Genomic DNA, 18,136 nt, shown 5'->3' with positions numbered 1-18,136 from the left:
CGCCTCATTCCCGTCTTTTAAATCCCTCCAGGGATGGGGATTCATCCACCTCCCTGAGCAGCCTCTGCCAGTGCCTGAGAGCCCTTTCAGTGAAGAAATTCTTCCTGATGTCTAATCTGAGCCTCCCCTGGTGCAACCTTTTATTGGCCAGCATGAATGTAATGTTTCTTCCACCTATAATGCAGATCTTTTCAAATGAAACTAGGAAGGCGGAGACGATATTCTAGGATTTGGACAGAACTTTGTACAGTGGAGATTTATTTTTTCATTGACCTGAAGGCATTACTGTAACCAACATGGCATTTAATTAACTAGAATGATGGATGGCAGTGCTACATCCTCAGGAGGTTTTACATGTTGATAGGGTAAAATTGGGGAGTAGAAATATATTCTTAATATATTCTTTTTACTGACCTTACTGAAAAAAGCAAATGTAACTACTGCCTGCCAGCCAATTAAATGTGTTACATCATGTGCTTTTTGGAACCTCAAACTGAAGCACAAAATGCAGTTCTGGCATTATTAAAAATTCTGTGGCTAAATATTTTTTCTCTCTTTTCTCCTCTTTTTAAGAACTTGGGAAAATCTTTGCTTAGGCTCGTGGAGAAGGCAGTTATGCCCTGATCATTCATCAGATTTCAACCCCCAGCAGTAGATAAGTAGTGTTAATTTGACAGAATATTTGAATGGTAGAACACTAACCATAGACCTTGTGCTATTTCATAGAATGGTTTGAGTTTGACCCCATGCGATGAGCAGGGACACCTCCCACTAGATCAGGCTGTCCAAGGTCCATCTAACCTGGACTTTAACATTTCCAGGGGTGGGGTCGCCACAACTTCCCTGGGCAACCTGTCCCAGTGCCTCACCACCCTCAGCATGAAGAATTTCTTCCTAATGTGTCATCTAAATCTTTCCCCTTCCAATTTAAAGCCATTCCCCCTTGTCCTGTTGCTCCATGCCCTCGGAAAAAGTCCTTCCCCAGTTTTCTTGTAGTCTTCTTCAGGTACAGGAAGGCTGCTCTAAGGTCCCTGTGGAGCCTTCTGTTCTGCAGGCTCAGCAACCTCAACTCTTCCAACCCGTCGTCCTCGCAGAAGTGCTTCAGCCCTTGGATTAGCTTCATGGGTCTCCACTGGAGCCATTCCAACAGTTACATATCCATAATCTAAAATCCATTTTCCAGTTTTACTGGGAAAGAAATTCTGGAACAGATCTTCTAGTATGAGTAGAAAGGAAGTCTCATGGGGCTGTAGCTCCCTTCTCACCTTCCCTTTACACTTGGTGTGGCTCGTATCTGAACTCATGTAATCAAACAGCAGTTTCATACTCTGCTCCTGTTCTTTGCAGCTGTATGAGACTATTCTAGCAAGTAGAGATGATCAAAATGCCGTTATCTTTAGAATTTAATGAAAGATTTTTATCTTTCATAGTTTCAGAAACAATTAAAGTAGAATAACCCACCGCTTCCTCAAAGAATTCTACCCTCCCACTCAGTCTTGTTCAGTATGACTTCCTCCTTTAAGTGAATCTAGCGGGGAGCAGTAAAAGGGAGAGAATGAAAAGCAGTTAGAGGTTGGGAGGGGACGGTGGATACATTTAAAGTATAAAGGGACAGGTTTGCTCACAGCCCAGAAGGCCAACTGTATCCTGGGCTGCATCAAAAGAAGCGTGGCCAGCAGATCGAGGGAGGGGAATCTCCTCCCCTACTCCACTTTCATGAGATCCCACCTGGAATACTGTGTCCAGTTCTGGAATCCCCAACAGAAGAAGGATGTGGAGCTGTTGGAATGGGTTCAGAGAAGGGATATGAAGGTGATCCGAAAGCTGGAGCTCCCCTGCTATGAAGACAGCCTGAGAGAGTTGGAGTTGTTCAGCCCGGAGAAGAGAAGGTTGCGGGGAGACCTTCGAATGGCCTTCCAGTACCTGAAGGGGCCTCCAGGAAAGCTGGGGAGGGACTTTCTGCAAGAGCATGTAGTGATAAGATGAGGGGGAATGGCTTTAAATTAGAAGGGGGAAGATTTACCTTAGCCATTAGGAAGAAATTCTTCATGATGAGGGTGGTGAGGCACTGGCACAGGTTTTCCAGGGAAGCTGTGGCTGCCCCACCCCTGGAATTGTTCAAGGCCAGGTTGGATGGGGCCTTGATCAACCTGATCTGGTGAGAGGTGTCCCTGCCTATGGCGGTGGGGTTGGAACTGGATGACTTTAAGGTCCTTTCCTACGCAAACCATTCTGTGATTCTATAGGTGGACTGAAAGGAAAACTATCCTTCTTTCTTTCTCCAGGCAGTTATCGATATCTGGTTGTTCCGAGAAACTTTAAATAGAAGGTTTTTATAGGAAAGCTGTGGGTTTCTGCTTGAATTTACTCGCAATTTGCAGAGGCTGGTGAACGTGCGATGAATGTAGGAGGGACCTTCCAGACTTGTGCCTCGCATCCTTTAATCATCGCTGACAGAGCTAAGATAGAATGAATCTAGGTGAAGGCTGTTAATGAGTTGCTGAACACCAGATGGCAACACTTGGGGGAAGCTTTAGAAATATTAGTTTTTCTCCTCTAAAGGAAAAAAAAAGGATGAAGGTAGGGAGGCAGCACTAAAGATGGTCCTCAGGGAGGTAACAACAGAAGCCTAACTGGTTACAGCAGCTTTGGAAAGCATTTTGTCTTTGAGTGCTATCATGAGAGTAATGAGGGAACCTAGTAAAGAAATGAGGATAATATGAAGAGAAAAGAAGCAGTGTTGGAAACTGCAATTGATAGAAGAAATAACCAGTGAAATAGAATCTGCAGTTCACAGTACAAAGAATCATAGAATAGTTTGGGTTGGAAGAAACCTTCAAGATCATCCAGTTCCAACCCCAAGACGATGGGCAGGGACATGTCCCAGTAGACCAGGCTGCCCAAGATCCCATCCAGCCTGGCCTTGAGCACCTCCAAGGATGGAGCAGCCACAACTTCCCCGGGCAACCTGTGCCAGTGCCTCGCCACCCTTGTTGTGAAAATATTCCTCCATATGTCCAGTCTAAATCTGCCCAGCTCCAGTTTATACCCATTTCCCCTTGTCCTATCACCACAAGTCGTTGTGAACAGTCCCTCCCCAGCTTTCTTGTAGCCCCCTACAGGTACTGGAAGGTCGCTATAATGTCTCCGTGGAGCCTTCTCCTCTCCAGGATGAACAAGTCCAACTCTCTCAGCTTGTCCACATATGGGAGGTGCTCCAGCCCTCTGATCATCCTTGTAGCCCTCCTCTGGATCCATTATCATGGGACGAATCAAAGTCTTTTTATGCAGGAAGTGGTCACTGAAAGTAAAACTTGTCTTCAGGTAGAAGACAGTGATTTTGTCTGAAGAGTCTGTAAATGCTTATTGGATGGCTAGAAATCACCATGAACACTGTGGACAACGGTGGGAGAATTGAATCTTTCATAGAATCATAGAATCATAGAATAACCATGTTGGAAGAGACCCACCAGATCATCGAGTCCAACCATTTCTCTCCAAGACCTCACAAAGAAAAGTGCTGCTTGGTAGGAGAAGCATGATGAACTAGGAACTGGCTAGCGGTGTATGTTTTCATATAATCAAAGAAAATTTGGCAAGGAGTCTGTGTTTCTCTCATAGTTATTTTTGGATACTGCAGTCCCACACAGCAAGTTACTAATTTTTATGGCTGGATTTTTTTCGATGTAGTGTTATAGAATGGAATCATCAAATGGTTTGGGTTGGAAGGGACCGGATCATCATCCAGTTCCAACCCCCCATATCTGCTGCACTACATCCATTACCCAAGAACAGGAAAATAACAGGATAATCTGCTTGTCTGGCAAGTTCTCTAGTTACACGCTGGTGTTCTGAGAAACAAGTTCTTCGGTGAAAAGATGGCCTCAAGCTATGCTAGGGGAGGTTCACATTAAATATCAGGAAACATTTCTTCACTGAAAAGGGTTCTCAGGCATGGGTAGAGGCTTCCCAAGGAGGTAGTTGAGTCCCCAGCCCTGGAGATATTTAAAAGACGGGTAGATGAAGTGCTCAGGGATGTGGTTTAGTAGTGGAGGAGTCCAGTTAGGCTTGATGATCTCAAAGGTCTTTTCCAACCAAGCAATTCTATGATTCTATGAAGATGACTGGCATACTAAACTTCCTAAATACATCTGGTGTTTCACAGGGTGACTTGTAGAGTGCATAGATTTAATTACTAACCAGCAGGACGGTATCACCCCGAGAGCAAATTAAGCAGCTCTACAGTCCCTTCCCTGTACGCTGGGGATGTGTTGATGTTATCAATCAAAACAACGAATCAGTCTCGTAACAAAAATGTAGTTTAGCTGAGATAAATGAGCAGTTTTGTATTCTCAGCTCCTTGTCTGAAATGATTGCATTTATCTTTGCAGAAACTACGCTGTACACTGCTGTTGTTTATTATTTACTATTTAATCTCTTGCTTTTTATGCCAGAAACACAGTACAGTTTTATTTTTACAATGTACATGTATGTACATTGATGTAGACTGACTTTTTCTCTGCATTAGTAAAATGATAATAGCTAATGTCATGCCTGAAATAGTGCTGTTTATTCCCACATGCCATTTGAAGCAAAATATTTCCTATATATCTATTCCTGTGTGTGTACAATCTCAGGATGCACTGGAGAGCAAAAATCAGAACACTGAGCATCTGTATTTTCCAAATTGCATAAATACAGTCATGGAGGCGACAGCGTGCTTAGAGAGGAAGATAAAACTAGCTTTGCACGCAGAGAGAGGAAGGAGAAGACTATCATGTTAAACAGATCTTCAGTTTGGCTCTAGTTAGATTTCCCACCGTTTATGTTATTTAAATTAAGCCTAGAAGCTGCCAGCTTCTTAAAATCAGCTTCCAGCCAACTGAATATGATCCAGCAGTGGCCCAGGTGGCTAAGAAAGCCAACAGTATCTTGGCTTGGATCAGACCCAGCATGACCAGCAGGACCAGGGATGTGATTGTGCCCCTGGACTCAGCATTTGTAAGGATGCACCTTGAATCTTGGGTTCAGTTTTGGGCCCATCACTGTAAGAAAGATCTTGAGGGGGTGGAGTGTGTCTAGAGAAGGGCAATGAAGCTGGTGAAGGGGCTGGAGAACAAGCTAAATGAGGAGCGGTTGAGGGAACTGTGGTTGTTTAGCCTGGAGAAAAGGAGGCTGAGGGGAGACCTCATCACTGTCTACAACTGAAAGGAGGTTGTAGAGAGGTGGGTGTTGTCTTTTCTCCCAAATGACAGGCGATAGGACAAGAGGAAATGTCCTCAAGTGTCACTAGGGCAGGTTCAGGTTGTACATTAGGAAAACTTTCTTCATGGAAAGGGTTCTCGGGCTCCGGCAGAAGCTGCCCGGGCAGGTGGTGGAGTCCCCATCCTTGGAGATGTTTAAAAGACTAGTAGATGAGGTGCTCAGGGATCTGGTTTAGTAGTGGACAGGTATGGTTTGACTTGATGATCTCAAAGGTCTTTTCCAACCAAGCGATGCTATGATTCTATTTATGTGTATGTACAGCTCCTTCTCCATACGTATACACACATATATAAAGTCACGCACAGATAGAACTCAGTAAGAAACCTATAAGTAAAAGATAATACTTGCTGTCCTGTTGTCCTATTAATCTCCTACACTTAGCAGTTCTAGAGTTGATAGTCAGAGGAGGCTTCCTATCCCCCATTTGCTTGTGTCTAACCAACTATCCAAAGTTGTACGTAAATGATAGTTCTTGCTAAGGCCAGGGAGTGAAATTTTTATTTCCTAAAATATGAGATTTGGTTGACCTTATGTAATTACAAGCTTTATTAATGGTTATAATGTGACTTTTAACTCTAACAGTAGTGTGGGATTTAAAGACTCTTTGACAGGGGGTTCCAAAGGCTCACTTCTTGCTCTGTGAAGGAGAATTTCCTTCGATTTGTTCTAAAAATAAAAAGCAATAATTTCATCAAGTAACCTTTTGTCGAAGCATTATGAGACAGGTACTGATCATTTTTCTGTATGCCTGTTGTAATTTTTAACGATTACAATTAAAATGAAAAGAAAGTCTGCTTCTCTACTGTTATCAGAGGCGTTCAGTGCTTGAATAATTTCATTTTTTTTCATAAGCTCTGGTACACATGGGGAGTGTGCAAGTCCCATGTGCACAAGCAGATGGGGAAATTTTAGTCTTTAGTCATCAATGTTCTTTGAAGGTTCCCTTCTAATTCCCTTTTCTTGCCAAATAATTTGAGAGCTGGCAATATTGAGGCGAATACCCATCCTTCTGTACTTCAACTACCCTTCTTGTTGACCTCTTTCTGATATTTTGCAGTCTTGCTGCAGTGTCTTAAAAATAGAAGTGAATGCTGTTCTTGGCAAAGAGAACTTTTCTTTGTGATATAATATCGCGCATATAGAATCGTAGAATCATAGGGTGGTTTTGGTTCAGAGGGACCATAAAGCCCATCCAGTTCCAACCCCCTTGCCATAGGCCGGGACACCTCCCACCAGCCCAGGCTGCTCAAGGCCCCATCCAACGTGGTCTTCAACACTTCCAGGGAGGCAGCAGCCACAGCTTCCATGGACAACCTGTGCCAGAACCTCTCCACACTCATTGTCAATAATTTCTTCCTAATGACTAATCTAAATCTTCCCCCTCCAACTTAAACCATTCCCCCTTGTCCTATCACTCCATGCCCTTGGAAAAAAATGCCTCCCCAGCTTTCTTGGAGGCATCGTTCTGGTACTGCAAGGCTGCTCTAAGATCTCTGCAGAGCCTTCTCTTCTCCAGGCTTAACAACCCCACCTCTCTCAGTCTGTCCTCATATCAGAGGTGCTACAGTCCTCAGCTGATCTTCATGGCCTCCTCTTAACCCATTCCAACAGCTCCATACCCTTCTTCTTTTGGGGATTCCGGAACTGGACACGATACTCCAGGTGAGGTCTCACCAGAGAGGAATAGAGGGGCAGAATCCCCTTCCTTGCTGAGAACTTATCAACATCTACAGCTGCCTGAAAGGAGGTTGTAGAATGGTGGATGTTGGTCTCTTCTCCCAAGTGACGGATGATAGGATGAGAGGAAATGGCCTCAAGTTGCACCAGAGTAGGTTCAGATTGGACATTAGGAAAAACTTCTTCATGGAAAGGGTTCTCAGGCCCTGGCAGAGGCTGCCCAGGGCGGTGGTGGCGTCCCCATCCCTGGAGGTATTTGAAAGATGTGTAGATGAGGTGATCTGGTTGAGTAGTCAACAGGTAAAGTTTGACTCAATGATCTCAAAGGTCTTTTCCAACGAAGCAATTCTATGATTCTTATAAATTTAAAATGAGAAGTGATTATGTATAAAGACCACACGCCAAGGCTGATTCAATTAGTGTTCAAATTTTATGGGAAAATTTGGTCGTGCATTTGAGCTTCAGATTTTGATTTATGTTAAAAGTGATTAGATGGAGTTGTTGGAAAAATACAGAATGAAGTGTCAAAGGAAAGAAACAGAAATGGCTATAAAAAAAATTCTTTCCTAATTTCTAATAAAACTAATTTGATGTTTCTGCATGTCTTCAGAGATTTAGGTGGGAAAAGAGAGGAAATAAAAATAATCCCTTTAGGTAAAGCTAAGTCAAGGAAAAAAGACTTGTTTTGGCTTAGAAATTAAGACCTTAAATTCTGAGAGGTCTTGGTGATGTGTGCTAGGAATCAGAATATGAAAAACAACAATGAAAGCTGACTTGGCAATTAATTGAGATACAATATATGCATTTAGAATTAATAAAATGTTCCCAAATCCTCATGAATGTTATAGCTCTATGGCATGGAAATAGCGACAACTTGAGAAATGTCTATTATTTTTTTGGTTTGATAGCTTCTGCGTTCGCAGATTTTGACTTTTCATCTCCTAGCTGTACGCTTAATTCTATTTTTACTCTGAAAGATGTTATTGACACCATATTCTGCTTCTGCGGCGTTATCGGGAATGTTCAGTACTGGAACTGAGTGGGATTTTATTTTCCTTTCACATGCCTCCCAGCTGATGGGTGGAATTTAAGTCCCCATGGTGCACAAACAGAAGGGAAAATATTGGTCTTTAGTTTGCAGTCATCAGTGTTAATTCTTTTATCTTCCGAATGCATTAGTCGAACAGACTGTGCCTTTTAAGCAATCTGTAATATGTACCGTGGCGATCTTTTTTCTCTTTAACTCTGTTGAAAATCTTTTCTGTGAAGTGATATTGCCTACATTCTAGTAGCTTAAAGAAAGAAAAAAATGCCCTTTTCATGGAGTAAATGATTCTCAAAAGGCTTGTGGGAATTTGATCATTTTAAAGTAGTATTTTTATTATTTGTATGAAGTAATTCAACAACCAAGAGGCCCATTTTGATATGTGATTGGATAATTGTGTAGGCAGTAGTCATCTTTTATGTTTACGTCTAAGTGATGCTTTTTATTAGCAACCACTGTATTGGCATAATTCTTTATCTTTTCTTAACCAACGTGTCACAGAGGTTAAGATGTCTGGGATTTTTGGAGCGCCAGAGCACTCCTTATGAACATTGTTGTGCATCCATAAATCCCAGTTTCTAGATAATGACAAAAAAAGACTTTTTTGACCAAGAGTTATGTTGTATATTCCAGCTTTGGTACTTGTTTCTGCAACGTGGAAACCAGAAGTGCTGTGAATTAGAATCATGGAAGAGGTTGGGTTAGAAGGGACCTACAAGATGATCCAGTTCCAACCTCGCTGCCATGGGCAGGGACAATTCCCACTAGATCAGGCTGCTCAAGGCTCCATCCAACCTGGCCTTCAACATTCCCAGGGAGGAGAATCCACAACTTCCCTGGACGACCTGTTCCAATGCCTCATCACACTCATCATGAAGAATTTCTTGCTAATGTCTAATCTAAATCTTCCCCCTTTCAATTTAAAGCCATTCCCCATTGTCCTCTCAACCCTTGTAAAAAGTCCCTCCCCAGCTTTCTCGGAGGCCCCTTTCAGGTACTAGAAGGTGATTCTGAGATCTCTAATTAAAGAACTTGCATATGTGTGGCAGCTCTAATGCTTTATTTACACAAGGATGAGTGAATTCCCAAGTTCTCAAACTGGTCGACAAAGTAACTATGAGGGAAAAAATGTGAGTAGTAGTGTTACAGCATAAATTTTTATTAGTACAAATACACGTGTTTTAGCAATTATGCAAATGTATAGGCATAAAATTTTCAGCACTGGGCTATCTCCTAATTTGCTTTAAATTGTCTTTTTGGAGGTATGCAATCTCTCCTATTCAGTTTATTTTATTTACCTGGAGGGGATTTACAAGGCTCTGAATTCAGCTGTGGTTCTACAGGCTGTGTTGTTACAGACATAAGAGTTTGAGCTCTCTGTTTGTGTTTTTTTATGATGTGGGATCAGGCATGTTGAAAACGAACGCAAACCTTTGCTTCTGCCACAAATGGAGCTCATCCAGATGGCAGACAGTTCTTCCTTCTTGTGTAGGAAGAGTTTTGGTAACGTGACAGGCGTGAGTTTGTAGACAGGAAAAACTCCTACAGAGATTAAAGCCCCGAAACAGAATAGAGATTGCTGACAGCTGATCAATGGTATCTTTCCTTTGTGAGAGTTGGGATCTCCTGCTTCAAAGCCGGAGGCCAGTGACAAGTGGGGTTCCCCAGGGCTCAGTGCTGGGTCCAGCCCTGTTCAATGTCTTTATCAGTGACCTGGATGAAGGCATCGAGTGCACCCTGAGCAAGTTTGGAGATGACACTAAGCTGGGTGGATGTGTGGATCTGCTGGAGGGTCGGGAGGCTCCAAAGGGATCTGAACAGGCTGGACCGCTGGGCTGAGTCCAATGGCATGAGGTTTAGCAAGGCCAAATGCCGGGTCCTGCACTTGGGGCACAACAACCCTATGCAGTGCTACAGACTAGGAGAAGTCTGTCTAGAAAGCTGCCTGGAGGAGAGGGACCTGGGGGTGTTGGTTGAACACGAGCCAGCAGGGGCCCAGGGGGTCAAGAAGGCCAATGGCATCTTGGCTTGGATCAGACACGGCGTGACCAGCAGGTCCAGGGAGGTTCTTCTCCCTCTGGACTCGGCACTGGGGAGACCGCTCCTCGAATCCTGTGTTCAGTTCTGGGCCCCTCACCACAAGAAGGATGTTGAGGCTCTGGAGTGAGTCCAGAGAAGAGCAACGAAGCTGGTGAAGGGGCTGGGGAACAGGCCTTATGAGGAGCGGCTGAGAGAGCTGGGGTTGTTTAGCCTGGAGAAGAGGAGGCTGAGGGGAGACCTCATTGCCCTCTACAACTACCTGAAAGGAGGTTGTGGAGAGGAGGGAGCTGGGCTCTTCTCCCAAGGGACAGGGGACAGGACAAGAGGGAATGGCCTCAAGCTCCACTAGGGGAGGTTTAGGCTGGACATCAGGAAAAAATATTTCATGGAAAGGGTCACTGGGCACTGGCAGAGGCTGCCCAGGGCGATGGTTGAGTCCCCTTTTCTGGAGGCATTTAAGGGATGGGTGGACGAGGTGCTGAGGGACATGGGTTAGTGATTGATGGGAATGGTTGGACTCGATGATCCAATGGATCTTTTCCAACCTAGTGATTCTGTGATTCTGAAATACGCTGCAGGTTAACTCAAGGTTATGGTTATGTTATACTTTATCTGGTGCACTGGGCGAGAGCTATGCAAATCCATTTAAAAGGAAGTGAGAGGTTTTTCCATTTGTATTAATGGAGAATTTGTTTCCTTGAATATCCCTAGCACCATGCCCTACTACGGAGGAAATCAGCGCAGCAGGAGGTTTTATTCCCTTCATTTTCTCTGTAGCTACACAAGCCTATGTAAGGCACGCTTGGATCATTTGTTAGTGTATCAAAGTCCAAGCACGACAGATGCAGTCAGACCTTTCCAGTGGTTATTTTGATTTGTGACCTACAGATTTTGTTTCTGAATTGCTGTGGGTTCTTGTTCAGATTATTTGCTTAGAGACATTCTGGAAACAAAGGAAGAAATTATTTTCAGTTTAGAAATTTGGACTTGATGAGACTAGTATTTGAATTTTTTTCAAAACTTTTTAACTTTGAAGTGATTTTACTGCCTGCCATGGACTGTAACGGAACTTACATGTATTTATCGATGGCTAATAAACATTTGAGTCCACGTTCAATTTTCCATCAAGCCCAAGTGGAGGAAAATGAGACTGAAAATTTAGAAACAGATGAGCTACAAGGTGGACTGCAAGTCCTGAATCCACTCAGGGGATTGCTGACATTTCCAAAGATCTCTTCTGTGCTGTGATGGGGAAAAGGCTTCCTTAAAAATTAGAGTGGAAAATAAAATAAGTATTAAGAATGCAATCAGCATTTTGAGAGTTAATTGAGAGTATTGAGAGTTAATAAAATAGTTTCCAGATTGTTCTATACCCCAAAAGAGAAAATAAAGGTATTAACTCAGCTTGTGTGTGGCAATTTGCTTCTTAGTAAGCAGATAAATCTGGATTATGATAGGAACAGGTAGGGGAACTGCCAACAGAGAATCTATAATTGAAATCACTAAAAATCTATTTTTTTTTCCCCCAGCTCTTCTAGTAACTAAGTTGTTATTTTCTGCCTACAGAAAATCTGTTGTGGAAATGATTTGGAAGGAAATAATGCTTTTGAACTGAGTGCAGCTGCTCAACCTCATTTAATCTTTTATTTCATTGTCTGTGGTTTGCTAATGTGGAGGAGTCTTTGTGTTTTTATGAGCCCTACCCTGAGAACTGTAGCATCGTGAATTTGTGAAAAGTGAGATCCAGGGCTGATGGCCTCCCATACGAGGACAGGCTGAGAGAATCGGGGTTGTTCAGCCTGGAGAAGAGAAGGCTCCAAGGAGACATTATAGTGACTTTCCAGTACCTGAAGGGGCTACAAGAAAGCTGAGGAGGGACTTTATACAGAGGCTTGTAGTGATAGATCTAGGGGCAATGGGTATAAACTGGAGAGGGACAGATTTAGACTAGACATTAGGAGGAATTTCTTCACGATGAGAGTGGTGAGACACTGGCACAGGTTGCCCAGGGAAGCTGTGGCTGCCCCATCCCTGGAGGTGTTCAAGGCCAGGTTGGATGGGGCCTTGGGCAGCCTGATCTAGTGGGAGGTGTCCCTGCCCATGGCAGGGGAGTTGGAACTAGATCATGCTTAAGGTCCCTTCCAACCCAAATGAAACTATTCTGTGATTCTGTGACCTTAAACAGAGCTCTGCGTAGAGAAACTTTATCTCTGCACTGGTGAGACCGCTCCTCGAATCCTGGGTTCAGTTCTGGGCCCCTCACCACAAGAAGGATGTTGAGGCTCTGGAGCGAGTCCAGAGAAGAGCAACAAAGCTGGTGAGGGGGCTGGAGAGCAGGTCTTATGAGGAACAGCTGAGAGAGCTGGGGGTGTTTAGCCTGGAGAAGAGGAGGCTGAGGGGAGACCTCATTGCTCTCTGCAACTCCCTGAGAGGAGGTTGTGGAGAGGAGGGAGCTGGGCTCTTCTCCCAAGGGACAGGGGACAGGACGAGAGGGAATGGCCTCAAGCTCCACCAGAGCAGGTTTAGACTGAACACTTGGAAAGAATATTTCATGGAAAGGATCATTGGGCACTGGAACAGGCTGCCCAGGGAGGTGGTTGATTCACCTTCCCTGGAGGGGTTTAAGTGATGGGTGGACGAGATGCTAAGGGACATAGTTTAGTGATTGATAGGAATGGTTGGACTCGATGATCCAATGGGTCTTTCCAGCCTGGTTATTCTATGATTCTATGATTTTTGCTTTGTTAAAGAACGAGAGTCAAGCTTCTGCGGCTCTTGCAGGAGCCACAAAAAGAGCAGCCAGCTGAATTTCTAGGATTTGGTATCTTGAATGGGAATGTATGCAAACCTTCCATGATTCTAAGTTCACAGACAATACAAAACTGAATGGCTTATTATGAAAAAAACAAGATACTATTTTTGAATGTGCATCATTGTCCAGAACTCCTTCTTTGCCTGAATTCTAAGAGCTGCTTCTGCCTCTGCTGCCAGAGCTTTTATCAAACTTGTCCTTCTGTTTGGGAACAGCTCGCTGCGAACCTTTCTTAAGTAATGAATTAATGTAGAACTACCCAATAAAAATTACTTGGAGCTGAGTACTTCCATGTTACATCCGTCCTTCAATGATATTAAATCTTAGATAAGTAATGAAAACTGTACTGCCAGCCAAGTTAATTATCCTCCTTTTCCTGAATTTAATATGTCAAAGGTCTTTCAGTTCCTTAGCTCAACAAGGAAGAACATGTATGTAGGTTTGTTTTATTATTATCCTTCTGACCTCCTTCTGACATTGCCTGAAGATGATTTACATGCAGGGCAGGATAGGTGTTTTCAAGAATTTGTGCTTTTTCATTGTTTGTAATCAACTAGATATTAAAATATGTTACTTCCTTCATTTACACCATCCCCAAGAAACTTCTCATGAGAAAGCAAAACCAACAAGAATTATACTTCCTACAAGTGGAACAATTTCAATAAATAGTTGTTAAACTATCCTGGAAAAATATTATGATTTACAAGTCCATCCATTATTTGATTTTTAATCATCTTCTGAATTTTTTCTAGCAGAACACGTAAGCAGAAATTTTTGTTCATAGCACTATAATTAATATAAAATTTTATACCTTATAAGTCTCTTTCCCTACAAGTCTCCTTCCATTATTTTTCACTAATCGTGAAAGTCAACTCCTCTCATCTAATCTCATTTATTAAATGACATGATATGCATATGTCCTCATAACAGAGTCGCTCCAGCCCTCTGGTCAGCTTCATGGCCTTGTCTGGACCCATTCCTACAGTTCCATATTGTTGGGGATTCCAGAAATGGACATAATACTCCAAGTGGGATCTCTTGAGAGTGAAGCAGAGCGGGAGAATCCCCTCCCTCATCCTGCTGGTCATGCTTCTTTTCACAGAATCACAGAATCACTAGGTTGGAAAAGACCCACTGGATCATAGAGTCCAACCATTCCGATCAATCGTTAAGCCATGCCCCTCAGCAGCTTATCCAGCTGTCCTTTAAACACCTCCAGGGAAGGTGACTCAACCACCTCCCAGGGCAGCCTCTGCCAGTGCCCAATGACTCTTGCCATGAAAAATGTTTTCCTGATGTCAAGCCTGACCTCCCCTGGTGGAGCTTGAGGCCATTCCCCCCATTGTCCTGTCCCCTGTCACTTGAGAGAAGAGCCCAGCTCCCTCCTCTCCACAACCTCCTTTCAGGTAGTTGTAGAGAACAACGAGATCTCTCCTCAGCCTCCTCTTCTCCAGGCTAAACAACCCCAGTTCCCTCAACCGCTCCTCGTCAGACTTGTTCTCCAGCCCCTTCACCAGCTTTGTTGATTTTGATGCAGCCCAGGTCACTGTTGGCCTTCTGGGCTGCGAGTGCACATTGCTGGGTCATGTCAAGCTTCTCATGGACCGTTACCCCCAAGTTCTTCTCTTCAGGGCCGCTCTCAATCATGTCATCCCTCATCGTGTACTGAAAATGGGGATTGCCCTGACCCAGGTGTAGCACCTTGCAATTGTCCTTGTTGAACGTCATGAGTTGTACGTAATCTCATCATGCTGTCTGAGGTTCCTCTTGCAGTCAGTGCAGCAAGACAAGCACTAGATGAAAGGAGGACACTTTACACCAGGACAGCTTATTTTGCTGCCTAGGATATAGTCTGCTAGGATATCTGAGGCGTTTGAGATAGCAGAGGTGAGTCCTTCTTTGATGCCCGTAGCCTCCTCCTCACTATGATGTGAACCCAGATCATCCGTGCTAGCAGTCCAGCTTTAACACCTTCAGTTTGATGACCTGAAGCCCACACGAATGTGTTAGTTTTTCATGTCATGATTCACTCTGAGCTCGCAGCTGAGCCTGCTACAAGTTTTTCTTTGATATAGTGCTTACAGAGCAAGCTCTTGAAAGAAGAAGTCATACCTTCTGTTAACAGTTCCTTCTTACAATTGACCTCTGCTGCTGTGGTTTTAAGAAAGACTGACCTTGATACTCCTCATTTTTATTAGCTGAACGTTTTATCATACAAGCTGCTAAGAAAAGTAATTAAAGTTACCAGAGGTCAATCTTATTTCATAGTTCCTTACAGTTAAAAGCCATAGAGAGAACACTTTAAATGAATTAAAGTTACGGTCTCTTAAGGAAGATAAATGACGTTTCACTGTAATGTAAACTTCTGTGTCCACCAGATATTTGTAATATTTTCAGGGATAAGATGAGAGCTTTCTTATTTAAAAAAGAAAAGAAAAAAGGCCCTTCATAGTGCAAATTCTTTCACTGACAAAGTGTAATATAAATAAAATACAAGGTTTTTTATTGTGCTGGTGTTTTCAAGCTTCTCATGAACTTATTTCCATCCCCCCTCCTCCTCTACAATGGCTCCTTTTACTTGCTTGTCCTTTATATTGAATTTTGAATGAAACTTCTCAAAATGTCAGGTTGGCTCCTTTAGGGACTACAGTTGAAATCATCAAGCTCTCTTTTCTTGTCTCCAGTTGGTGACAAATGGTGATTTTATTTAGCAAGGGATGGTTTTCTTTGAGGTTGGATTGATGGATGAGGCCATAAGAGGTTGGCCTGGCTGACAAGGTTACCCCTACCAGCTGTCCATCCACCTCTCTTGCATGAGTGTCTGTGCTGCCTGTCAGTTGGTGTTTGAACCACTGCTGGTTACTGGGGAGTGTTTTACGGCAGAGCGTAATCGGTGACAGCTTCCTTGACTTTAAAATCATAGAATCATAGAATAACCAGGTTGGAAGAGACCCACAGGATCATCGAGTCCAACCGTTCCCATCAAACACTAAACCATATCCCTCAGCACCTCATCCACCCGTGCCTTAAACACCTCCAGGGAAGGTGACTCAACCCGCTCCCTGGGCAGCCTGTTCCAGTGCCCAATGACCCTTTCTGTAAAGAATTTTTTCCTAACGTCTAGCCTAAACCTCCCCTGGCGGAGCTTGAGGCCATATGGCTCCTTTAAACCAAAAATAGTCCTGAAGCTACATGGAAGGGAGGAAGGTTTGTTCATCTTCTAGGAAACCACTTGAATGTTTGTATATAAGAGAACAGCTAATACAGAGTGAGACAATAATTCTTTGGCTGGCAAGAAAGCAGGTAGTTCCTGTTAGGAGTAGCAGACGTGCCACTGAGTGTTTCTGTGCAAAACCAGCCATCAGCCCAGGGCCGTATCACTGGTTCGCCTTTGCAAACAGATTTACAGCCATCGGGCTTGGCTGGCTGTGTTTTGCTGTGTTCTTTCTGTTGAAAGAAGGGGAGAAAGTCTCATTTGTGAAAGGATTTCTGCCCTGCTATGGATGAGTTTACCCTTCTTCTAGCCTCTTCCCCAAACCCTTTCCCTTTGCAACTGTGGGAATGAGATTGCTAAGAATAATTCATTGAATCTCTTGTGCTCACTTGCCTGCCCTAGAAGAGAAGATGATCCGGTGGGTCTCTTCCAACCTGGTTATTCTGTGATTCTGTGATTCTGTGATTCTAAGACCATATCTGTGTGCTGTGCTGCAACTCGTGGTGGTTCCAAAACTCACTCACGAGTAGCTGAGACATCGGCGCAGTGAAGGCAGGCTGGACAGTGTTCGCCGTCCCAAGCAAACCCACCTCTTATGATATTCAAAAATCCTTTAGTTTGTCTTTACCTTTTCATGTGGTTTGGTTTGTTTCAGGTTCTAATCAGCCTGCTGTCTAAAAAAAATCCTAATTTTTTTCTCATAGGATACGAATCGTGGTAGCGTTTTGAGGTTTCACTCCAGACTCCTAAACCGTTTTTCGTTCTTGTCTGTAGGCTGGAGCAAATGTGCTGCTGCAAGATGTGAATGGAAACATTGCACTCGATTATGCCCTAGAAGGGACTGAATCTAGCAGCATCCTTCTGATGTACTTGGAAGAAAATGGTAAGCTTCTGGAGTGTTTTTACTGAACGAGATCTAAAAATGAAAATAATGAATATTGGACTGATCTGAGTCAACACCGAAGCCAGTGCAACTGTGTTGATTTGGGGATGAACGGTACGAAGATGATTTGGGGTCACAGAAGTTTTTGGTGCATTAAGAGAAAGACCTGGGGGTGGTTGACGGCCAATTGAACTTGAGCCAGCGGTGTGCTCAGGTGGCCAAGAAAGCCAATGCATCTTGACTTATATCAGGAATGACGTGGCCAGCAGGACCAAGGAAGTGATTGTGTCCTTCTACTCTATAGGGTGAGGTTGCACCTCCAATCCTGGATTCAGTTTTGAGCCCCTCACTGTAAGAATGACATTGAGATCCTAGAGCGAGTCCAGAGAAGAGCGATGAAGCTGGTGAAGGGGCTGGAGAACAAGACTTAACAAGGAGCAGCTCAGGGAACTGGGGCCTGGAGAAAAGAAGGCTGAAGGGAGACCTTATTGCTCTCTACAACTGCCTGAGAGGTGGTTGTTGGTCTCTTCTCCCAAGTGATAAGTGATAGGACAAGAGGGAATGGCCTTAAGCTGAATCAGAGGACGTTTAGATTGGACATTAGGAAAAATTTCTTCACAAAAAGGGCTCTCAGGCTCTGGCAGAGGCTGCCCAGGGAGGTGGTTGAGCCCCCATCCCTGGAGGGATTGAAAAGATGGGTAGATGAGGTGCTCAGAGATATTAGTGGGCAGGTATGGTTGGACTCCACGATTTCAATGTTCTTTTCCAACTTAGCAATTCTATGATTCTGTGATTCTATGACCAGCCCCTAGGAAAACATTGATAAACACTGTTAAATCCGTTCCTCACCAATATACCATCGGCTTTACGTGTTACTGGTGGTTTTGGTTTGCTGTGAAAAGAAAGTTATGATATTTAAGGACTTTGAAAACTGCAATGTCTTGTAATGAGAAGGTCAAATGGGGAAAGCCCAGGTTACCCATGTTGGATTATACGTTGGGTTGGAGATTCTACAATCTCTCCAAGCTCCCATTCCAGTTCTGATCCACCTTCAGATCATGTTTTTTTCTTATTTTCAGCTACATCTGTAGCCTCTTGTCCTTTCATTGCTTAACTCCAAGATGTGCCTCCCTCCAGAGGTGAAATGAAAACATTAGGAAGAGTACTATGGGATTTTTTTTTCCACTGTTAGTCCTGTTT

The 18,136-nt window shown here is 43.6% G+C and overlaps 1 protein-coding gene across 3 annotated transcripts in view; it reads left to right on the top strand.

Annotated features, from left to right (window-relative positions):
- Positions 1-18,136, top strand: part of MYO16 (myosin XVI) — a 303,016-nt gene that overhangs the window by 88,469 nt on the left and 196,411 nt on the right. For all 3 annotated transcript variants that reach the window (XM_069883455.1, XM_069883453.1, XM_069883454.1), the window contains exon 5: positions 16,828-16,936. In XM_069883455.1, the coding sequence (XP_069739556.1) occupies positions 16,828-16,936 (109 nt within the window). The remainder of the gene's footprint in view (positions 1-16,827; positions 16,937-18,136) is intronic.

Source organism: Phaenicophaeus curvirostris, chromosome 1, assembly GCF_032191515.1.
Source record: "Phaenicophaeus curvirostris isolate KB17595 chromosome 1, BPBGC_Pcur_1.0, whole genome shotgun sequence".
Lineage (NCBI taxonomy): Eukaryota > Metazoa > Chordata > Aves > Cuculiformes > Cuculidae > Phaenicophaeus > Phaenicophaeus curvirostris.
Note: the sequence above shows the minus strand (reverse complement) of the source record. Positions and strands in the feature narration are given on the sequence as shown.